Below are 26,022 nucleotides of genomic sequence, written 5' to 3' on the forward strand. Positions count from 1 at the left end.
ACTGTAACAATATGAAAAACAAGATCATCAAGGAGGGGCGTCGTTGAATGAGCGAACCCCCCACACGACCAAACAACACAAGACCACCGGCCAGAAGCCCAGCAGGACACCACACAAAAGGAGGACAGGGCACAAGGTCTCAATATGAACGCTTCTGTGTTGGCATACTGTAAAAGTCTGTAAATGATCCAATGTTTCGTATATTCATATTGCATAAATTGTACAATATAATGCCCTTTGGCTAGAGAAAAATACTATTTTTTATCCTTTAAATATCATACTAAGTTCATCACTTAGAACTTTGATTACTTAATTCTTTGGGATATTTGTTAAGTTCAGTGGTTCAGTGTAAGATTGGAATATATATCTCACCGAGTGAGCACCAAATGGTATATCTCACGAGTGGCGCAGCCACGAGCGAATTATGAACTTTTGGTGTTCACAAGGTGAAATATATTTCGATCTTACACTAAACAAAACAAATTTTCTTTTTATTATAAAGAAACGTTTAAAAAGACATTAAACTTAATACTGAATGAAAAGCGCGCCAAATAATAATACAACGTGACGTCATTTTCGACGTCACATCATTATGTTGTTTCCCAGTACTGTGCACGCTTGTATTGCACTGAAACAACGTAATGGGCTTTAATTAAAAACAGTATTAATTGATAATTTCACTGTTTATAACAGAGAAATTATCAGTTTTAAATCACTGATATATTTCTATATACCACCGGAAAGCATGTTATAAAAATGTTCATATGAACGAAGGATTCAATTTGTTAGATAAAAAGTCAGCCCAAAACAAGGTGTTTGTCGGTACGATTATTCTATTACCCCGAACAAAAATACTGTGATGATCTGAAATTGTCAACTAAATCTAACTGTAACAAAAATAAACCAAAAGTAACAATAACTAAACTGTCCTTACCTTTTAAGTTTTAAGTGTACTTTAGGCCTACTTGAGATGTTTTCTTTTTCTTTTATTCTTTCAGCAAGTGATGATATCTACAAATCATAAACATACAATAAGCTAGGTTTTATTTAGAAAACAAAACACTAACCCGTTTACACGGTTATGATCTGTGAAATCTGATCCTTCTTTTTCCAGAATATTCTTAGCATGGTTTTTGACAAAATAACGATGATATCCTATGTTTGTCCACCATATCTGTAACGTTTCACTGATTAAAATTGTAAAATAATCCTTTGTTGCATGCTTAAATCGTCTGCATGTTCCAGTTTGACACATAATTAATTACATTGCAATTACTTCCGTTGAAAACGAATGTTCACTTTTTGACTATTCAACAAAAAGATATTTTATACGCGAAAAGCACACCAGGTTGCAAACAACTAAATTTTATGAGTGTCATAGTTACTCCAGAGAAGAAATTGATGTCCAATCGGGGTTTAACGTTGAAAATAAGAATGAACCGAGAAAAAAATGGCGGCCATTTTATTTCATTTTATTTAGAAAATAGACCACGTGACCAGATTTTATACTGTTAATAAATACTGTTACCTATGTAGCGATTCAAAATTCTTAGTCACGTGGTACACTTGCATTAACAGTAAAAATAACTCCCAGAGGCCTATGGGAAATTAGCATTACGAAAAAAGTGAGGGGTAATAATAATAAATAATATAGGTGCTTCATTTTTATTAGGTTGGATGAACATTCTTGAATGGCACAAGATGTTACTTTTACTAGATTTTCTATAAAGGCTATGAATGAAATTGCAATTTTCGAATTTTTATCAATATTCATCAGCTTTGTAGAAAAAAAATCGGTGTGCTGTAAATGAAGGATTGAATGGCTCTTTCACGTTTTTTACATTTATAAATTTTTGTATGAAGATGCACTGTCATGGCGGCTGTAAACAGGCAAAACTTCCCTGTCAAAAATGATCAATGTGCATATGCTAACATTCCAATTGTTTAAAATGCACATGTATCATTTCATATATCTTTCTGTAAATTATGCCTGTTTGCTCTGTCTTTCTTTCAGAATTTCATAAATATTCAGTATCAAACATAAGCACTGTTTTTCGTGTAACGTCTTCCATAGTGTGGGCAATCAAGGAATTATACGGAATGGCATTTTTATGTGATCCTTGCATGGTATTTTATGTGACCTTGAATATTTACGAATAATCTTACAAGTAAAATTCTGTAAAATTTTATATAAAAGAAATTAATAACAACAATAAATGTGAGAAATTCTTAATATATTGTATAGTACTAAGTATACAAAATAAAAAGTTAGAATGCTATTTAACAGATAAAACAGATTAAAATCCTGTTTCTATTTCAAAACAATTCGTAATAGCTAAGACACATTTTAGAAAGGTTAATTCAAAAGAAAGCTCTGAGTAGATATTTGTTTTAGCACATATATGAGTTAATGTCACGAATAACTAATGTTATAGTCAAATACCACTGTTACATTTGCTCACACATTTCAATCTATAGACTAGGCTAAAAACGCCATAGTGGATTTTGTATTCGCTTGAAGTACCTCTTTATCTTCCTTAACCAATACTTTTGCTGGGGTACCACTTCTTTCTTATTATCATCTTGCGGCACATGAATGTCATATTCTTCTTCAATTTGATACACATCTTGATATTCCTGCACTTCCTCGGCCTCATAATCATTTTCATCACAGGATTCTAGTCGCATACTATGCTGTTCAGGTTTGTCTTTGCGTGTTTCATTGCAATGGTTTCCTTTTGCTTTTTGCAATGATCTGTTTAGATTTGGACGACCATGCTGCTGGTGCAAATGCACGTGGAATTCCATGTTTTGCTGTTGTTTTATATGAAAGTTCTTCTGCTGGCTTTTTTGCTCTTGACCGTCGTTATTCTGATGTTTTTGTTTAGGAATGATCTGCTGTAACTGTCTTTGCGTTGACACGTCTGCCTTTACTGTCACAGTGGCATTTCCATGTATTTTGTCACTATCAAGAAATTTATAAATATTTCATTAAGAATATAAAGCCTTCGTATAGCATATTAAATTATAGTTTTAGTTTGATTTGAACAAGATAAATTGGTATTACTTAATACATAAATTGTTACACACGACTCGATGAAATGCATAAAAAAACTAAATACATGCATTTGTAGCATATAAATCATGTAACTGTAATATTGAAAAAGATATTAATACCATTTCAACTTCATTACTCCAATAAAGGCGGCGACACTCAGCCCTAAAAGAAATGAAATTAGGGCGGTTCCTGTTATAATATATGTTGTTCTTGTATTCCACATATCTGTAAAAAATATGCATATATTTTTAAAATACGCTTCAAACAACGATAAGTAAAACTTCTTTAACACGTCTACTAATTTTGACTTTAAAAGCAATAATGATAGCAACGTGCATATAATGCGCATACTTACATGTTTCACACTATTGTCTTATAAAACAGTGCATCTGAATCATTAGTTTATTACAAATGCACGGCACAAAAAATGCTTGCACATCTGATATGTCGTCAGATATGATGTCAATAAACTCAATACCGTCATGAATAATGACTTCTCCGGTCAATAAAGTTGACTTTTATTTATTAATTTGCTGCAACAACGCAGTAATAATTGATATCAATGGTTAAATGAGGCTAATAGCATGTACGATTGTATAGAATATGTCACATAAAATGCATGTCGTTGTGTCAGAAAATATACTAGTATTTTAAAGTTGGAATCAGTTAAAAAAGCTATTTTTTTAAGTATAGAGTATAAGAGTGACGAAGACTAATACTATTTTTATATCGCGTTTCATACATATATGTTTATATGATACGATATTAACGAATATATCGTTAATGATTACGCACAATACACACTTCAACTAGATATCATTTTGACAGAATAATGTTAAATAACAGCATTTGCCATGGATTGTTTATTTTATAAATTATCTGAAACGAATCTAAAACCGCAAGAAGGACATGTAAATGTTACATCACTTAGAAATGATAATGAAATTCAGTTTTGTCACGAACTAACTGACATTTCAATAATACTTGAATATAGATTTATACACTGTCAAACAGTTAATTAAAGCCTAGGTAAGCAAACATTAATGCATGTACCTGTCCAGCAACTTTGTGCGTTGATGCACGAAAATGATCCAGGACTATTTTGGCAAACTGATGTGGAATTGCATGGATTATTATCGCATTCATTGATGTCTATGTCGCAGTTATACCCTTGCCAAACAGAGGCACAGTTGCATTTGTAATGACCAAAAGTATTGACGCACGTCCCGTTATTGTAACATGTCGATTGTTTACATTCGTCAATATCGACGTCACAATCGGCTCCTTGAAATCCTGGATAACACCTGCACTCAAATGATCCTATAGTATTGTTACACATCTTAATTGCTGAACAAGCATTCAACTTACACTCATCTATGTCGTGAGCACAATGTTGACCTTCCCAACCTTTCGCACAACTACAGTTGTAATATCCTTGTGCATTTATGCAAGTTGAAGAATGCAGACACGGATGTTCTAAACATTCGTTAATATCCATATCACAGGTACTCCCCGTCCAACCTTTATTGCAAGAACAGTTGTAATAACCCTGTGCGTTGATACATCTTGACGTGTGCTGACATGGATTATCTAGACATTCATCTATATCTTCGTCACATTTATCTCCTTTCCAGCCTGATATACATGTACATTCATAAGAGCCTGGCGTATTCTTACAGATCGAATAAGTTGGGCACAGGTTGTTTGTGCATTCATCTCTATCAATCGTGCAGTTTTGTCCAAGCCACCCGGATCCACATATGCATTGATGTCTTCCTTCATATTTACCGCAAACTTCATTTTGTTTACACATTGAACTTGAAACATTGTGCAAATATAATGATTTGTTTCGTTTATTATTCATTTAAATGTTTCTCTGATGTTAGCATTATAAAAAAACTTTACATTAGGTCAATAAAATCTGGAAAACCTGTTATTCCTCGGAAGCAAAAAAATAACAATAATATTACATGAAAAGTGCAAACAAGGTTTGGTTATTGCATGCAACATATCCTTACCATCTTTGAGTAACCACTTAACAAGAACAAAAAATAAAGGACTTAAAAAAACGACACACCAATTTCAATGATTCGAACGATCTTTATTAACAGTGAAGTGGCGGTAAGTCAAAATTTTCTTAGAACATTGATATGAATAGAAACAAGCCGGTAAGGAACTACCTACTTGTTTAAACATTTGTCCCGGCACCATTCACCTATCCATCTGGGTGTGCATTCCCAATTTGTTGAATTGATCTTTTGCTTGCAATGACTCTTTTCACCGGACCAGCCTTCTAAACATGAACATCTAGAAGAAAATATTATTTTGGTAATTATATATCCAGCCCTTTAGATTTATACTGTCTCATGAAAGAGTGTAGAGTTCATTGAACGCAGTCCGAAACAATACCCAGGTACAATCGCAAGGCTCACAACAGGACAACAAACGACCACAGTATGATAGAGGACGTTATTTTAAACATAAGAAAGAGGGATCTGAATTATTTGTAATTTCCACTACATGGACACATGAAAATAGATGGAAAAGGCTCAAAAAGGGAAAACAGAACCTGTAATTAGCTGTAAAAAGGCAAAATATCAATAGTTTTGTGCAGGTCATAAATATTTTCTTTTTTTGTTGCTGTTAACATTTTGAATATGCAAATCATTAAGGGAAAGCAACGTTTATAAAACGCAGTCCCACAATATCTAAAATGCCACATAAATACCAAATTGGCACCGAAACTGCAGAGGTAGACAAACGAGAAGAAGCGTCAATTATTACAAAAAAAGTGCTTAAATGAGTATAATTATAAGTGTAGAAATTTGAAGCCGAAGGGGATGTAGGAATATAAGTGAAGAGATGGGGATAAAAATGGAGGGTAGGATATATTTACCACCTCGCCACAATTATGAGAGAACTTTTAGCTTAACTGGTTTAGGTTTCCACCAGGGGTCCCCACCTTGCTTTCATAAGGCAGCAACAATCAATTTATAATAGCCACCTTTCACCCTTTCCCAAAGACTCGGCTCTTTTGACTTTTTCGTAATTCCAAAATCTTGCATTAAACTAGACTTAAAAACATACAATTCCAGAAATTCCATCAGGATAATTTATCTGTCCACTGCTGATTATGACTTGTGCGTTGAAAGTAAATTGATCTTATGAAAACCTGTATACAGATTGTGAAGTATTTTGAAGGACCGGGCGGAATAAAATAATCAGGCTATCTTTGATACTTTCCTTGTAATTGAAATTAAATTATTTATAAGCCACGTTGTTGAAAAAATGATAAATTGTAACCTCTAACCTATAGCTGCCAACACTGTTATGACAGTATCCTCGGTGAAGACAAGGGTCACCTAAAGTACTAGTGCATTCGTCCAAATCATCGAAACAAGTCGTCCCCTATATAGAAATTTTAAACTTTATTATGTATCAAAAATTATAATAATTCAAGTTCAAGTCCTATTTTCCTTCTTCAATTGTTTTCACGCTTACATCGGACAGCACAGACTCATAGAATCTGCTTATAAAAGATTACGCCTTATAGTGTGTGTGTTTTTTGTTGTTGTTTTTTTTTTTGCTCTACATACGATACAGAAAATGTTGTTAGCTGTTTAAGACAAAGAAATAATAAACTGAGGCCCTTGGGTCATATGTTAAATATTTATTATTTCTGAAAATAATATTCGGCACTTCAGACAAACTTAATAATAAAGAAATTTCCTTCTTACTGTGTATCCTACTTTACACATACACGATAAATCTTCTTTACATTTTGCTTCGTTGAAACATGTTATGTTTCCACATTGTACAGTGTCATTTGTATGCGCCATGGATATTGTCCCCGATATCTAATAATATACAAATAAGAGACGTTCACCAGTGAAAATGTGTTATAAATCTGGATCAATTATATTTACTGCGAACTATATGCTTGTAATCCTTTGTTGAACTTTTTTCTTCAATTTAATTTTTTTTTCTTTTGTTTGGAGGCTTGTATAAGCTATATTATCGCAGACTTAAAATGTATTTAAGTGAGATTGTGCACATAGCTTTAAGTGAATAGAAACACACCATCTAATGCCCGTTTATTGTATTTTGTGCCTTCATTTTTTTAAATTAAAATTTGTATTACATATAAGTATATACATCTAAAGATTTAAAATCATATCAAAATAATTAAATCATGTTGTGATCAGAATTGAAGAGTTTAAAATATGCCACGTCAATCTGAAATCCAGCCATATTAAGGTGCAGTTTTATCAACAGAATAAATAGCCTACATAAAAATAACATTTTTATTATTAGAAAATTACCTGAATAACTAAAACAAACAAAGTTATCCGCCAGATATATTCAAAAATATGTATTTTATCCTTTCCCATTTTCAGAACAGTGATATAATATTTACTTTCAAAACGGCTTTGTTTTAAGTTAAAGAAAACAGTCAACCAAACAATAAAGGCGGATAGTTAAACAATTATTGTTAATAAGTTAGCGAATTATATAACATTTGATACATTAGGAACATCGTTTTAAGTACAAAGCTATACCATACTTCAATCATTAAGGGAATATTGAAGTAGTGTGCGTCTACATTTTATTGAACTACATATCAAATATTTATTTTTTTTCCTATCTAATAACCATTAATTATTTTTATTTAGGACAAACCTCTTCAACAGAGCAATAAAGCTGACATTATTCATTCGTGTTTGTGTGCCCTACTTAGTTTAAGATTATTCTTGACATTTGAAAAGAATTAAAAGAAATTAGCAAATGAGGAGAAAAGATCATCTGCACTTAAAAAACTAAATTAAATATTGAATTAATTTTATCTTTTTCAAGTATTGTTGAAGAGCAATATTGATGAATCTGACGCATCAAATATTCCAGAAAAAAATAGATCGGCCGTTATTTGAATAATGTTGAAACAAAGATCTAAATTTCAAACACAGATAAATACATTTGGCAGCTCTGTCCTATAAAGGCCTTTGAGTCAGACATTTAAAGGCTTTTTGAATGATTTGTATCTACTTAAAAGAATACTTGCATTTCACGATTAGTCAATATAGTGAAAGAGTGTAGGCTCAATACTCAATTTATAGAACGAGATGACTTAAAATCGTACTTCGCGGGCCTCTAAGGAGCATAATATTATTTTATTGAACGAGTTCAATAAATTCTGTATTGAATGTACATTAATATAATATTCTGCTATCACATATTTAAATTAAGATTGGTTTAAAGAAAAATGAGTATTTTTTCATCGACTGTTTAGCGTAATAATATTATAAGCGCGTTTTTTCGCTATGTTTTTATTACGCAAAAGTCGTCACTTTGCATTCTAATATACAACTCTTATACCGTGTTTATTACACTTCTGGGCCTTGGTTATGAAATGGATAAAAATATGTTCATACCTTATGAAATGATACATTGTAACAAATGAATTCCAAACGTTTCCTCCATGTGATCTAAAAACATCACTACTGGATCCAGCATTAACCATTTTTCTTATCAAATCAATATCGTACAACTGTACCTCATCTAGCCTCGTTTTTATTTTCTTAGTCCAAAATATCCATATCAAATTGCTATCGTACGTCTAGCCTCCTTTTTAATTCCAGAGTCCAAAACGTACATTAGTTTAATGATCTTGAAGTAACAAAGTTTCAATGTCAATATGACCAAAAAAGATTAAGAGGTCTTTATATATTGCTGATTGATATGGGCTTGTAAACAAATGTAAAACCTATATCGGACTCGGCTTGCACCCCGTCAAACGTGGGTTTGACAGCTATGTACGCCTCGAATGAATGATTACCTTATACAAAAAACCATGGCAATGAATGGTATATAAATTTCTCACACGACTTGAAATCTGTGAGAAAAAAATAACTGTCTTAACGTTGTACACGCTTAAGTACGACGATGTCATTTGGTACGTGTGTAATTTTACAAGGTTACTTTACTGTAAATTCTTGAGAACAATACTAAAATGTATTGACAAGTACACATCTTCATACACTATATTGGTCGAGTCGCGAGCCGATTCTGATATATGTTTTGCAGCTGTGTAATTTAGGCTGTGTAGTACAAGGATTGTTCTGAAAGTTCTGTATAATGAGCTCTTTATTTCACACCACCATTTTGACGTGTTGACAGAGCGTTGCATCTTTAAGTACAATAAGGAATTGGTATGGATTTTGAAAATGCGAGGATAGATGGAGTATGATGTGTTATAAGTTTGATAAAGATTTTATGGACACTGAAAATGAAACGAAGCATTTGGAATACGATATGAATACGATATGCATTTGATATGATCTTTCGAAGTCTGGAAATGATGACAATTTTTATTGAAACATCAAATGGTGCAAACGCTGAAAGTTTATTGAGTCCAATATATAAAAAAGTAAAATATTGATGCGTAAGCTGGATTTTATAATGTTAATTATGTTAAGGCATGATTTTTTTCTTTTTCTTTTTCTCCGAAAACAATGAATATTACGATAATTGCAATAGATAAATGATGATGATCAAGAATGAAATTAATTTAAAGAGAAAACAACACAATTCACGTTTTATGCCCAACAGATTTATTTTTGTACGTATATACGCTTTTGATACACAACAGATGTATTTCTAATGAACATTTTTTAATGCAAAAGAGTATGCAATTTTTCTAGTTTTGTTGTTGGTGGTATTCTTGTTTTCCTTCCTTCCGAGAGGGATTTCTTTCCCGAATAGTGGTATTTCAAATAACCAACGTTGTTGTAATTCTAGCTTTATTTTTTTTTCTTTTATAATCTTTCAAATGTAGGATGTCATTTACTCATGTAATGGAGATATATCTGGTCATATAGTTCATACAATATACACGTTTCATAAGGACAAAATTGAATATTGATTAGCCGTCAGTTCACATCAGGTTCTTTTCTCATATCAGCTATAAGATGGTATATAAACAACTTCAGTGCCACTGTGATAGCAGTTAGTTTTTTCGGTATTCGTGAATTTAAAGGTAGTAACTGTTTATTCTTTTGAAGCAATCAATATATATATGTATTTTAAGTTTTTATTAACTAATACTGATTGATAAAAAACCTAGATACTCGTGTACAAGATGAATGGTAACGAAACAAACTTTATAAACGTTCACTACGTTATTATTTTTAGGATATAGATACTACACAGGCATGAACATTTGAGCATAGCATAATGCCATCAAAATGAGCACTGTTTAAACACCATCCCCCAGAAGATAACAGAAAATTTACTGCCGTGCCACTATTTCAAAATATCTCTTCATTTACTCAAAATAGTTTAAGTTCCATTATATCCCAGAAATGCTTTTTTTATTCTCAAAAGCTTATGTCTTTGGTGCCCTGATATAGTGTCAAAAAGTTATTAATTGACAAATTACCTGCGTCATCTACTTCTATAGCCCTTTGCAATTTATACAGAAATAGTAATCTGGTATCTTGTACGGAAGTCAACATCCTAACATCTTAGCTTGTAAGCTCGCTAGACCCCGTTTAAGAACTACTGGGATTGGTATATGAACGAACAGTGTACTGTTTGACATTAATATGCTTTTCTCAAGTTAGTCATGTACTCGTATTATCGCATTTAAAGTATCGCTGATTGTCAAAATAAAAAAAAAACAAGAAAAAATCGTCTATAATTGTGACAGAAAAAGTTTAATGTCTCTTAAAGTATTTATGGTAGGTGAATTATGTAAAATACAAAAATGTTTGCCAAAGACGGTTTAAAAATACTGTACTTTATTTATAAATTTACTAAATAATCGTGCATTACATCTGCATTCCCATAACGTTTACTTAGCCATTACATGCTAATAAGTGGGCGTGGTAATATGACATCCTGCATATTCATAGCCTCTCAAAACATTGTAAAATCTTACCCACAAAACTGACTTGTTATTGGAAAATAATATGCCGTTATCTATTTTCGGTATAGTGTGTCACACGAATCACGAAAATACATGTACAATGGAAGGGTGTTTATAAAAACTATAGTGTATGCGGCGCCTATACCACGTAACTATTGTAATCGGCTTGTAATGGGGCAGAAAACGAATACTAATAGCACTTCAGGTACTGTCCTAAGATGATAATTTGGTCTTAACGGTACATGGGAAAGTCGAAAAACGGGGTTATCTGGATTATTATCCGATATCGTAAAAGTAAACACTTACATATACTATATAGCATTATTCTTACAGAATCGTTTGTGTATTACCGTTATGGCTCTGTCGGTAGGCCGGAGTAATTGTGTAGCAGGAGAGGGCTACTTCCGAGGCGACAGGTTGCAAATTATCACAACCTGGCTTCGCAAGTTCCTCTCCTTTTTACTTGCTACTGATTTATAGAGCCTTAGAAGCTTGGACTCACTTCGTCCCTTTACCCCGAATATTTGCTGCAAGAAATGACAAAAACACCAAGTTTCCAGTTCTGATTTTTTAATACAAAATTAAATACTTATACGGCAATGTTCTTTATTTAAACATATAAACTTCAATTTATCAAAGTATAGACATTAAATTCAATAACAACTATCAAATTTAATATAAAGAACTGAACTTTCAATGCAGAGTAATGGATAAAAGATATACTGTACTTTTACTTTAATAAAGAAATACTAAATAATTTACTTTTATAATACCTAACAAATTAAGATAGGGGAAGGGGCGGTAGCTTGGCTTTGTAACCTTTGCTACCAATGATGCCAATAAAATCTGACCTTATATACCAAAGTAATTATTATTTCTAATCAACCAATATATCAACATATCATTTCTAACATTTAGCTTCATAAATATAAATTAAGAATAACTACTTAAAACAAAATTATTAAAGTTTTATACCTGAGACCTTCTTTATCTTGACAATTTTAATAGCTAACAATTTACTCGATATGTTGTATACAAACTATTTCATAAAATATAACAAATTACAATTTCATGTACCAAAAAGAAAAGGGAAATAACAATTTAGAACTTAATTCAATAAGTGTCAAAAATCAGAACATTTATTTACAAAGGGAAACAACCTGCCCTACTACACACCTCCCTCCTTGTAAAAAAAAAATGATACACTTGTCATTTTTTAATAATTAGAACATTACATAAATCTGTTATCCTGAATTGTTCAACACATAAATTCTTCCTCGAATTCTCTTATGTTTACTTTAGAAGTTAAAATTTTAGTATTAACACCCTGGTATGTCTTTCTTTTTTCATGTTGACACTCTTTTACATGTTGTATTGCAAATGATTTATTCCAATCAATATTGGCTGGGGATGCACGATCCGGAAGATTAATACCTTTTGGATCAATATAAACACTATTTTGTGACAGATGAATTTCCACAGATGAATTTCCTTTGTGAACAGTGTTAACATGTCTTGTAGCATTTCTGCGATTTGGAAACTCCCTTTTACACACAGCGCATCTATGTTTTCTTTGCTCCCTTTTATGATATGTTATAAAGTGTCGGGCATAATCTTCCCAGCGCTTGAAGTACGTATCAACATAGCAATCTCTAACCTCACAACACATACCCAGTGGAGGAAAGGGGTCATTGATTTTTTCGTCATCTCCGACCTTAAGTTCAATGACATCCTGCTGGAGAAATTCTGCCATGCTGTAAATAACAATCAAAGATTCATAATATAAGTTTGACCAATAGTGATGCCAAAAGTCGCTGACTTGAGATCACAGGTCCCTCACCACTGCAGGTTCGATCCTCACTCGGGTCGGATTCTTTCATGTGAGGAAGCCATCCAGCTGGCTTACGGAAGGTCGGTGGTTCTACCCAGGTGCCCGCTCGTGCCTGAAATAATGCCCGGAGGGGCACCTGGGGTCTTCCTCCACCAATAAAGCTGGAAAAAAATCGACGAAAAATCTCGGCGGGACGTTCTAGGATGGCCCGACTTGAGTGTACGGTCGCCCATATGGGCTTTCCGGCGGCGACCTTAAATAAACGCATTAAAAAAAAAAAAAAAGTGATGCCAAAAAGGCTAACTATGATAGGGGCCAAATATGATAGAAGAATATTTTTACTCGATTAACTTTTTTTTTAGAACATGTTCTGAACAAATTTCTTTTTATATTCCAAACAGAACAACATAAAAATGGAAAACAAATCAGAATTTGAACAGATTATATTTAATCACGTATATCAGGTAATTTCCTGTATTAATAGACTGACTTATTATCATAATTTATACCTTAAATATTTGATAACAAATCTGCTAAATCAGAATTTGACCTAACTTAGATCGAATAAAATAAAACAAAAAAAAAATCAACACACATGAATTGTAACAACAACAACAATTGAAACAAACTTTATGTGATGCTTAAAACAATATTGTTGATCGATTAGAGCACACCTTGAGGCCCTTTCTGATCAAGCATTTTATTCATAAAATTACATAATTAAATAAACGTTGCTTCAAATTGAAATTCAACAAGATTAAGTTATATCTCAATATTTAAGTAAAACAAACAAAACTCGATATGTCATACCACTGATCTCAACTCTGAGCAATACTAGATTTATAAGATTACGGTGAATATATTTTCCTAGGCTTAATAACACGTCCAGTCCTTGTTATAACAGGACTTTTTTCTAGCGGTTCGACCGTATTACTTTCATCTAAGAATTCGAAAGAAGTATCTTCCCCTGAATTAATGTCATAATCTGGGTCAGACTCCCAACCTTTAGGCGTTTTATCCCCACAATAGGGTTTCAAATGATCAATGTGTACAAATAATGTCTTGGCTTTAGGAACTTTTTGAATGTCATACACTAGATTTGATTTCCTTAAAATAACTTTGAATGGTCCAGTCCATCCAAAATTCTGGAAACAAAGTGATCCCAAGCCCTAACTTAGTGTTAGCGGTGGGAGGATACCAGCGCCATACAAAATCTGCCTCTTGATATTCCCTAATTTTCAATTTTGAGTCATATGTTTTCTTTTGTCGTTTTGCGGAACCTAGCAAATTTTGAGCTGCTACTTCATAAGCAGTATTCGAGGCATTTTTTAACCATTCGACATACTGAATTGTGCATTCAAAGTTTTAAGTATCTGGAGTTGGACCAAACATTATATCAATAGGCATGTTTATCTTTTGGCCGAACATAAGAAGATTTGGCGAACATTTTGTTGACGCATGTTCAGAGGAGCGGTACCCCATAAGTAAGTTAGGGAGATAATCGTCCCAATCATTCTGGTTCTCATGGCAAAAGGTTGAAAGCATGCGTTTTAACGTACGATTAAATCTTTCTATAAGTCCATCACTTTGCGGGTGATAAGGACAAGTTCTAGTCTTATTTATCCCCAATAACCTACAAACTTCAGTAAAGAGATTTGAAGTAAATTGTCTCCCTTGATCGGTGTGAATTTGTTCTGGGCAACCAAAACGACATATTACTTCTGTAACTAAAGTATCAGCAACTGTCAAAGCAGTTATGTCAGATAAACTAAAGGCTTCTTTCCATTTAGTGAAATAATCACCTACGACCATGATATATTCTTTTCTATTATCAGTGACAGGGAATGGCCCAGCAAGATCTATACCAATTACTTGAAATCTACGTGAGCATGTAATTTGTTGTAAGGGAGAACGACCGATACCAGGTCCTGGTTTACTTTTTGCGCAAAGATCACAAGTTTTGCACCAGCTTCGTATTGAATCCGACATATTTGGCCAATAAAAACGTCTCCTAATCATTTCTAGTGTCCTATCACGACCAAAATGCCCCGATATACGGTTTTCATGCAAATCTTGAAAAATGCGGCGTCTTAATTCTTCAGGAGTGACTAATGCTAAGTGTATACTGTCATGCTGAAGATACTCTTTGTATAAGATACCATCAATTACCCTTAACAGATCCCAATGCATAAATAACACGCGGGTATTAGAATCATATGCAGAAATTTCTTCTTTGCTAGGACATTCTAAAGTTTTGTCTTCTTTCATGCAAAGTACCATACCTACAGACTTGTCACGCATTTGCATTTCTCTAAGCTCTGTCTTTGAATTATGTTTTATCCAGTTAGAAAATGGACAATCGTTTACGTTTGTTTCTTCCGAATGAGCAGAGTTTGTGCCAGACCGCGAAATAATGTTTACAGACTTAAGGTCTGAGTTTGTCTCAAGCCTCGTGCCTGAGACCGGCGCGTCTGCTCCCGAGGTTGTTTACTGTTTTTTATCCCCAAAATCTTGAGTCTGGCTTGAATCTTTGACTAGATCCAGCTTATTACCGCAGTCAACGCATTGTCCATGCTTACATTTACGCTTAACAGACCGAGACAGAGCATCAACATGTTTCATTTGAGTGCCTTTCCTATGGAACGCCTGGACTGTCTTATGTTAAGATTGAATGATATACCTGGTTAAATGTCTTTCTGTTGAGTCCGAGATACAAAATGCTGGGTGGAAATCCTAATGTGCTCAGTTATTGAAGTGCTATGTTGTGTGCTGACTGTATTTTATTCAGTCAAGTCAATGTATTGTCGGGTGCATAAGTCGTTATGTTCAGTTCTTAAAATAAACAGGCATGTGGAAACACAATTATGTTGAGTTAAAAAGATATGTTGTAGGGTGTTACAGTTATTATGTTCGGTTATAATAATATGCTGTTTGGTGCTCTTCTCATCATGTTCAACCATGAAAATAAACAGTTGAGTGGTACTATCATTTTGTTTGGTTGAGGCAGTGTATTATTGGGTGATCCTTTTATTATTTTCAGTTGCAATGACATGCTGTTGGGTGCTTTATTCCTTCTGTTCAGTCGTGAAATAGAACTGTTAAATGGTACAATCATTATCTTAAATGGTACTATCATTATCTTGTGTGCTGATTATATCTTCTTCAGTCAAGTCAATGTGTTGTTCGGTGCAAAGGTCGTTATGTTCAGTGGTTCATTGGTACTATCATTATGTTCAGTTCAGATGATATACTGTTCGGTGCAGAGGTCATTATGTTCAATAGTGAACACAAACTGTTGTGTGATACAACCATTATGTTGGGTTCATTCGGATATTTTCGGGCAACAAGATGGGAGAGGTCACGTCGAGGCTAATGACCACTAAATTGCCAAAACAATTTTCTTCCCTATAAATATTATCGGGGGGCTTAAGAACGTTATTTTCATAAATTGGACTTTTAAATACCCTATGGGTATTTATTAGTTAATTCATGACTATACTATACTGTTACAGTCATAATGGGTACAGTATATATAAAACTTAAAATATGGGTAAGGGTAGCCTGTTAAAGTCACACGTGACCACCGTAAATAAAACTTAAAATTTATCTGTTTGGTAACCTATAAGAGTCACAAATGGACACAGCAAACGAAATTTAAAATATAAAACATCATATTCAAGTAAGGGAACCCTATTTAAATCACACATGGCCACAGTATATGGAGCATATAAGTAAGGGTAGCCTATTAAAGTCACATATATGGCCACAGCATATACGACTTAAAATATATTTGTTGGTAACCCATTTGAGTCACACATAACCACAATAAATGGAACATAATATTTAAGTAAGGGAAACCTATTTGAGTCACACATGGCCACAGTATATGGAACATTAGATATAAGTAAAGGTAGCGCAATAAAGTCACACATACCCACATTATGAAGAACATTCTATATAAGTAAGAGGAACCTTATTGAGTCACACTAGGCCAAAATATATGGAACATTATGTTTAAGTAAGGGAAACCTTTTTGAGTCATGCATAACTAAAGTATATGGAACATTATATATAAGTAAGGGTAGCCTAATAAAATTAGACTCAAATACATTTCCCTGACTTAAACATTATGTCTAATATATTGTGGCCATATGTGACTCAATTAGGTTTCACTTACTTATAAAGAATTTTCTTTATACTTTGGCCATGTTTGGCTTTATTAGGCCACACTTACTTATATATAATGTTCCATTTACTGTGGTCATGTGTGTCTCAAATGGGGGTTCCATACTTATATTTAACGTTCTTTATACTGTGGCCATGTGTGACTCAAATAGGTAATTGTTTTGTATGTGAGAAGTTAGAAGTTAACAGTGAGCTAAGCAAAAAGGCATTACGATTTATATAGGGAAATCAATGATCTGCTGTTATGCTCAGCTGGGTAAGCAATCTAGCAGAGCATTCCAAAATAAAGTGTAGAAATGCTTTGCTGGTATGCTCAGCTGGGTAAGCAATCTAGCAGGCCATTACTAAATATAGTGTAAAAATGCTCTGCTGGTATGATCAGCTGGCTAGGCAATCTAGCGGGACGTTCCAAAATATAGCGTAAAAATGCTCTGCTGGTATGCTCAGCTGGCTAGGCAATCTAGCAGGGCATTCCTAAATATGGTGTAAAAAATACTCTGCTGTTATACTCAGCTGGCTAAGCAATCAAGCGGGGCATTCCAAAATATAGTGTAAAAGCTCTGCTGTTATGCTCAGCTGGCTAAGCAATCTAGCGGGCATTCCAAAATATAGTGTAAAAATGCTGTGCTGTTATGCTCAGCTGGCTAAGCAATCTAGCGGGGCATTCCAAAATATAGTGTAAAAATGCTCTGCTGTTATGCTCAGCTGGCTAAGCAATCTAGCGGGGCATTCCAAAATATAGTGTAAAAATGCTCTGCTGTTATGCTCAGCTGGCTAAGCAATCTAGCGGGGCATTCAAAAATATAGTGTAAAAATGCTCTGCTGTTATGCTCAGCAGGCTAAGCAATCTATCGGGACATTCCAAAATATAGTGTAAAAATTCTCTGCTGTTATGCTCAGCTTGGTAAGCAATCTAGCGGGGCATTCCAAAATATAGTGTAAACATGATCTGCTGGTGTGCTCAGCTGGCTAGGCAATCTAGCAGGGCATTCCTTAATATAGTGTAAAAATGCTTAGCTGTTATGCTCAGCTGGCTAAGCAATCTAGCGGGACATTCCAAAATATAATGTAAAAATGCTTTGCTGAATTGTTCAGCTGGCTAGGCAATCTAGAAGGACATTCCTAAATATAGTGTTAAAAATGCTCAGCTGGCTAGGTAATCCAGCAGAGCATTCCTAAATATAGTGTAAAAATGTTCTGCTGGCAAGCTCAGCTGGCTAAGCAATCTAGCAGAGCGTTCCAAAATATAGTGCGAAAAATGCTCTGCTGGTATGCTCAGCTAGCTAAGCAATCTAGCAGGGCATTCCCAAATATAGTGTTAAAAATGCTCAGCTGGCTAGGCAATCCAGCAAAGCATTCTGAAATTAGTGTACAAATGTTCTGCCGGAATGCTGAGCTGTCTAGGCAAACTAGCAGGGCATCCTTAAATAAAGTATAAATTTCGTTGGTCTGCAACTGATTATTTGGCACTCGTAGACTTTCTGAAATATTTAGTGCCAATGCAGATAATGACATTTATGACTTCTACGGGACCCTCAAGTGTCTATTTCTTTGGTCTTCGACTGATTCTGGGACGATCGCAGACTTTCAGGAATTGTTGGTGTTAATGCAGATAATGACATTTGTGAATTTATAGGACCATCCAGAGTCCATTTCGTTGGTCTGCGAATGTTTCTGGAACACTCGCAGACTTTCAGAAATTTTTGGTGCCAATGGAGATAATGACATTTTTACTTCAAAAGGACCCTCCTGAGTCTATTTCGTTGGTCTGCGACTAATTCTGAGTCACTCGCAGACTTTCAGGAATTTTGGTGTCAATGCAGAAAATGATATTTCTGATTTATTGGGACCTTTCTGAATCCATTGTTTTGGTCTACGACTGATTCTGAGGCACTCACAGACTTTCAGGAATTTTTGATGTCAAGGCAGATAATGACATTATTTACTTCTAGGGACCATCCAGGATCCATTTTTTTGGTCTGCGACTTAATCTTGGACAGTCACAGACTTTCAGGAATTGTTGGTGCCAATAGAGATAATTACAATTTATGACATTTTTGACCATCCAGAGTCTATTTCGTTGGTCTGCGACTGATTATTGGGCACTTGCAGACTTTCAGGAATTTTTGGTGCTAATGCAGATAATGACATGTTAGGGTAAAAATGCTCTGCTTATGACTAAGGGGTCCTTAAAAGTAAAAAAGTCATGATCTGAAATGGCACTAAACATTCTGAAAGTCTGCGAGTCACAAGGAATCAGTCGCAGACCCAAGAAATGTACTCTGGCGGTTCCCTTAAAGTCAGAAATGTCATTATCTCCATTGGCATCAAAATTCCTGAAAGTCTGCAAGTGTCCCAAAATCAGTCGCAGACCAGCGAAATGAACTCTGGTGGGTCGCTAGAAGTCAAAAATGTCATTATCTCCATTGGCACCAGAGATTCCTGAAAGTCTGCGAATGTCCCAGAATCAGTCGCAGACCATAAAAATGGACACTGGCGGGTCCCTAGAAGTAAAAATTGCCATCATCTCTATTGGCACCAAACTTTCCTGAAAGTCTGCGAGTGTCCAACAATACGCTGCAGGCCAATGAAATGGACTCATAAAGGTCCCTAGAAGTCAAAAATATGATTATTTCCATTTGCACCAACCATTCCTGAAAGTCTGCGAGTGTCCAAGAATCAGTCGCAGGCGACCAAAATGGACTCTTGAGGGTCCCTAGAAGTCTTAATTGTCAATATCAGCATTGGCACCAAAATTCCTGAAAGTCTGCGAGTGTCCTTCAAAAAGTCGCAGGACACTGAAATAGTCTCTTAAAGGTACTTAGAAGTCAAAAATATCATGATTTCTATTGGCACCGAAAATTCCCGAAAGTCTGCGAGTGCCTCAGAATTGCCTAGAAGTCGAAAATGTTAATAAAACTTTGGCAACGATAAATCCTGGAACTCAGAATCAGTCTGCCAACTGAGCATTCCACCAGAGCATTTTTTAACTATATTTCGGAATGCCCTGTTAGATTGCCTAGCCAGCTTAGCATTCAACCAGAGCATTTTTACAACATATTTAGTAATGCCCTGCTAGATTGCCTAGCCAGCTGAGCATTCTACCAAAGCATTTTTTCACTATATTAAGGAATGCTCTGCTATAGTGCCTAGCCAGCTGAGCATTCCAGCAGAGCATTTTTACACTATATCTAGTAATGCTCTGCTAGATTGCCTAGCCAGCTGAGCATTCCACCAGAGCATTTTTTCACTATATTAAGGAATGCTCTGCTATAGTGCCTAGCCAGCTGAGCATTCCTGCAGAGCATTTTAACACTTTATTTCGTAAAGCGCTGCTAGATTGCCTAGCAGCTTAGCATTCCACCAGAGCATTTTACACTATATTTAGAAATGCCCTGTTAGATTGCCTAGCTAGTTTAGCATTCGAGCAGAGCATTTTTACACTATATTTAGTAATGCCCTGCTAGATTGCCCAGCCAGCTTAGCATTCCAGAAAAGCATTTTTTCACTATATTTAGTAATGCTCTGCTAGATTGCCTACCCCAGCTTAGCATTCCCGCAGAGCTTTTTACACTATATTTAGTAAGATTTAGCTAGATTGCCTAGCCAGCTTAGCATTCCAGCAGAGCATTTTTTCACTATATTTAGGAATGCCCTGCTAGATTGCCTAGCCAGCTTAGCATGCCAGCAGAGCATTTTTACACTATATTTAGTAATGCCCTGCTAGATTGCCCAGCCAGCTTAGCATTCCAGAAAAGCATTTGTTTCACTATATTAGTAATGTCCTGCTAGATTGCCTACCCCAGCTTAGCATTCCAGCAGAGCATTTTTACACTATATTTAGTAATGCCCTGCTAGATTGCCTACCCAGCTTAGCATTCCAGCAGAGCATTTTTTCACTATATTTAGGAATGCCCTGCTAGATTGCGTAGCCAGCTTAGCATGCCAGCAGAGCATTTTTACACTATATTTAGTAATGTCCTGCTAGATTGCCTAGCCAGCTTAGCATTCCAGAATAGCATTTGTACACTATATTTAGTAATGTCCTGCTAGATTGCCTAGCCAGCTTAGCATTCCAGCAGAGCATTTTTACACTATTTTTAGTAATGCCCTGCTAGATTGCCTAGCCAGCTTAGCATTCGAACAGAGCATTTTCTCACTATATTTAGTAATGCCCTGCTAGATTGCCTAGCCAGCTTAGCTAGCCAGCTGAGCATTCCAGCAGAGCATTTTAACACTATATTTAGTAATGCACTGCTAGATTGCCTAGCCAGCTAAGCGTTTCAGCAGAGCATTTTTTCACTAAAGATAGGAATGCTCTGCTAGATTGCCAAGACAGCTGAGTATTGCAGCAGAGCATTTTTACACTATATTTAGGAATGCCCTGCTAGATGCCCAAAACAGCTAAGCATTACAGCAGATTATTACCTTCCCTATATAAATTGAAATGCCTTTTTGCTTAGCTCACTGTTCACTGCTAACTTCTCACATACAATTGTTTTGGCAATTTAGTGGTCATTAGCCTCGACGTGACCTATGGAAATTAGTTGCTCCCGCCCGCCATCTTGTTTGACGCGAAGAAATCCGAATGAACCCAACATAATTGTATGACCACTCGGCGCATTGTCAAATGACTTGTGCACCGAACAGTATATCATCTGAACTGAACATAATGACGGTATCACACCACAGTTTGTGTTCACTACTGAACATAATGACTTCTGCACCGAACAGAATATCATCTGAACTGAACATAATGACGGTATCACACCACAGTTTGTGTTCACTACTGACCATAATGACTTCTGCACCGAACAGAATATCATCTGAACTGAACATAATGACGGTATCACACAACAGTTTGTGTTCACTACTGAACATAATGACTTCAGCACCGAACAGAATATCATCTGAACTGAACATAATGACGGTATCACACAACAGTTTGTGTTCACTACTGACCATAATGACTTCTGCACCGAACAGAATATCATCTGAACTGAACATAATGACGGTATCACACAACAGTTTGTGTTCACTACTGAACATAATGACCTCTGCACCAAACAGAATATCATCTGAACTGAACATAATGACGGTATCACACCACAGTTTGTGTTCACTACTGAACATAATGACCTCTGCACCAAACAGGATATCATCTGAACTGAACATAATGACGGTATCACACAACAGTTTGTGTTCAATACTGAACATAATGACTTCTGCACCGAACAGTATATTATCTGAACTGAACATAATGACTTCTGCACCGAACAGTATATCATCTGAACTGAACATAATGACCTCTGCACCGAACAGTACATCATCTGAACTGAACATAATGACTTCTGCACCGAACAGTATATCATCTGAACTGAACATAATAACGGTATCACACAACATTTTGTGTTCACTACTGAACATAATGACTTCTGCACCGAACAGTATATTATCTGAACTGAACATAATGACTTCTGCACCGAACAGTATATCATCTGAACTGAACATAATGACCTCTGCACCGAACAGTACATCATCTGAACTGAACATAATGACTTCTGCATCGAACAGTATATCATCTGAACTGAACATAATAACGGTATCACACAACATTTTGTGTTCACTACTTAACAGAATGACTTCTGCACCGAACAGTACATCATCTGAACTGAACATAATGATAGTACTATTCTACAGTTCTATTTCACGACTGAACAGTCTGAATAAAGCACCCAACAGCATGTCATTTCAACTGCAAATGATAAAAGGATCACCCAATAATACACTGCCTCAGCCAAACGAAATGATAGTACCACTTAACAGTTTAATTTCATGGTTGAACATGATGAGAAGAGCTATTTCAACCGAACATAACAACTGTCATACCCTACAACATATCTTTTTAACTCAACATAATTGTGTGACCACAGGCCTGTTTGTTTTAAGAACTGAACATAACGACTTATGCACCCGACAATACATTGACTTGACTGAATAAAATACAGTCAGCACACAACATTACACTTCAATAACTGAGCGCATTTGGATTTCCACCCAGTATATTGGGATTTTGACCCAGCATATTGTATCTCGGACTCAACAGAATCACATTTAACCATGTATATCAGTCATTCTACACATAAGACAGTCCAGGCGTTCCATACTTTCCTATGAGAAATTGAGAAATCAAAAGTGTATAGTATGCTTAGCCACCTGCTAAGCATTCCGTCAGCATCTTTGAAATTTTTTAACCAAACAAGACTTGCATGATCAGTTCGTATTTCAAAATGTCTACCCATTAAATAGTGTCTAAAATGACGGACCGAATGAAGAACTGCAAGAAGTTCTCTCATTGTTGTACAATAGTTCATTTCTGAATTTGAGAGAGTTTTGCTTGTATTAGCTATGACAACTTTGCGGCCATTTTGCTCCTGAGAGAGTATTCCTGCAATTCCATAAGCAGAAGCATCAGTTTCAAGTACAAACTTGCCATGTCTAGTGGGATATGCTAATATAGGAGCTTTTGTAAGTTTGCCTTTTAATGTTTGAAAAGCAGTCTCACAAATTTCATCCCAATGAAAACGCGTTTTCTTCTTTGTTAACTGAACTAATGGAAACGCAATTTCGGCGCACTGATTAATGTAAGGTCTGTAATAATTAACTATCCCTAAGAAACTCTTAACACCCTTTTTTGTGCTAGGACGCTCCCAGTTTGTGATTGCTTCAATTTTGCGATCATCACAACTTATGCCTTGCTCAGATACTACATGTCCAAGAAAATTACATTGTTTCTGAAAAAATTTACATTTTGAGGCCTTTAACTTGACATTAGCATGGCGCATTCTATCAAATACTTCGCGCAAATTTAACAAAGTAGTTTGAAAATCTGGGCCATATATGATCACATCATCTAAATAACAGAGGCATTTATGCCATTGGAGGCCATAAAGTATTTTTTCTACCAACCGTTCAAAGGTTGCTCCAGCATTACACAAACCGAAAGGTAAAACATTGAATTCCATCAAACCGCGTGTAGGAGTTGAAAATGCAGTTTTACAACGGTCACTTTGATTCATTGGCACTTGCCAGTAACCACTTGCCATATCTATTGTGTTAAAATACCTAGACCCAGCAAGAGTATCAAATATCAGGTTAATGTTCGGAAGCGGGTATGAATCTTTAATGGTAACAGAATTCAAACACCTAAAGTCTATAGCAAATCGATAAGTGTTATCAGGTTTTCGAACCAAACAAATTGGTGAAGACCAGGCACTCTGACTAGGTCTTATTATGCCGTCATCCAACATATCTTATCAACTTCCGTTTCAATGACCTCTCTTTGATGCAAAGAATATTTTCCGTTGAGGAACCTTAATTGGCTTTGCTTGCCCTGTGTCTATGGTGTGTTCAGCCAAATGGGTACGGCCTATTTTACCGACAGGACCTACAAAGATATCCTGATACTCAATTAACAATTCCTTAAATTCTTGTTTCTGAGTTTCAGACAAATCGGGTGAAATATTTTCAAACAAATCTTTCAAATGGTCAGGTATTTCATCTGTATGCCTTATTGAAGGGGAATACTGATCACAGGTCTCAACTTTATGCAATGTACCAATAACTTGACCTTGCTTAAGTTTAATGGGCTTATCAGTAAGATTCATTATTGAGCAAATAGGTATCCCTGAGTCAGACACTAGAGACCTAGCCATCAAAACACCTTTCTTAAGATTAGCAACAGGCTCTATCAAATGTACATTGTCATACAAAGGGTTGTCTACCTTGCCCGAAACAAGAATTTCTGAATACTCTGGAATTAAGCAAGTTTCCCCAAGTGTAACTTTTCCCACACTAGAAGAATCTAACCTAAACAATTGCACAATGCCTGCCTTAGTTTGCCACTGAAGATTTTTCCAAGAAAGATTTCGGCCTTGAGTCATTATAAAGTCTTGACCAATAATGCCTGAACTTTCATTAAGGTCGGCCACAACAAAAAGCCATGAGTTTGTCTTAGCTTCTGTTTTAAATTCAAATTTTGCACTACCAAAAAGGTTAAGTTTCATGCCATTAGCCACAGAAAGTGTTTGACCACTAGGGACTAGTTTAGGTTTAAGTTCACCCAAATTGTCATAGAACTGCTTTGAAAGTAAGCTAACAGGCGAACCCGTGTCAAATGACATGCGATCTTTTACACCATTTATCTCAGAATGTATATATAAACAAGCACTTGAGTTTTTCAAAGACCTATTTTCTTCCGATATATTTTCAATAGAATTCTGACTTACTAAAGTCTCTGATTTGACATCATTATTTTGTTCATTTGCGGAAAATGAGACCTTATGTTCTGGTTCTTTCGTAACATTTTCACCGGTGTTACTGTCACTAACTGTGGAAACATAGTTCTGTTTATTGGAAAATTGACTTGTCATAGCAGAACTGTCCCTATTAAGGTAAAATGAAACAGTCTTATTGGGCCTAGAATAATCTGGTTTGGTCGCGCTATTGCCATCTAACGCGACCTTTGAAAGTTTAAAGGACACCTTGTGGCAATATGACCAATCTCTTTACACTTATGGCAAATTATCTGTGAATTTTGGCCTCTGTTACCATCATTTGTCCTATAGTTATAATTGATAGGCCTATATCTACTGTCTCTATTGGAATAAACACTATTCCTTGAGTCATAATTATTTTGCGGCGAATATTTAATTCGATCACGATCGGTATCACTGTCATAGCCATCAGCTTGACTCGGGCGTCTTACACGATCAGGTGAACCTACAACAGATTCATACGTAGTGGCTAACTGAACGAGCATGTCTAAAGTCGGACATTTCATTTTTCTCATTTCTAACTTAAGAAAGTTCTTGAAATCACGATTTCCTATCCCATCAATAAACCTGTCACACAATTCTTCCTGATAAAGTGGACCATTCTGTCCCGGACGTCCTAAACCACCTAACATTCTAAGAGCTGTTAACCGAAAGGTTGGTGGTTCAGGCCCACCCAGGGACGCCAAAA

General features: G+C 35.4%; 2 protein-coding genes across 2 annotated transcripts; both read right to left on the reverse strand.

The window, feature by feature from the left end:
- Positions 1-2,484: 2,484 nt before the first annotated feature.
- On the reverse strand, positions 2,485-4,871 carry LOC132741187 (neurogenic locus notch homolog protein 1-like). Its single transcript, XM_060729302.1, has 2 exons — positions 4,228-4,871; positions 2,485-2,965 (listed from the first exon to the last, which is right to left on the reverse strand). Exons 1-2 carry the CDS (start codon positions 4,869-4,871, stop codon positions 2,485-2,487), a joined length of 1,125 nt encoding a protein of 374 aa, XP_060585285.1.
- Positions 4,872-25,510: 20,639 nt separating this feature from the next.
- LOC132741186 (uncharacterized) lies at positions 25,511-25,975 on the reverse strand (the record flags this gene model as incomplete). Its single annotated transcript, XM_060729301.1, is given in 1 exon segment — positions 25,511-25,975. A coding segment is annotated over 1 exon segment (465 nt), but the record flags the coding sequence as incomplete, so codon positions are not given.
- Between the last annotated feature and the right edge of the window lie 47 nt (positions 25,976-26,022).

This window comes from Ruditapes philippinarum, unplaced genomic scaffold (genome assembly GCF_026571515.1).
Source record: "Ruditapes philippinarum isolate M1 unplaced genomic scaffold, ASM2657151v2 ctg5378_1_1_1_1, whole genome shotgun sequence".
Lineage (NCBI taxonomy): Eukaryota > Metazoa > Mollusca > Bivalvia > Venerida > Veneridae > Ruditapes > Ruditapes philippinarum.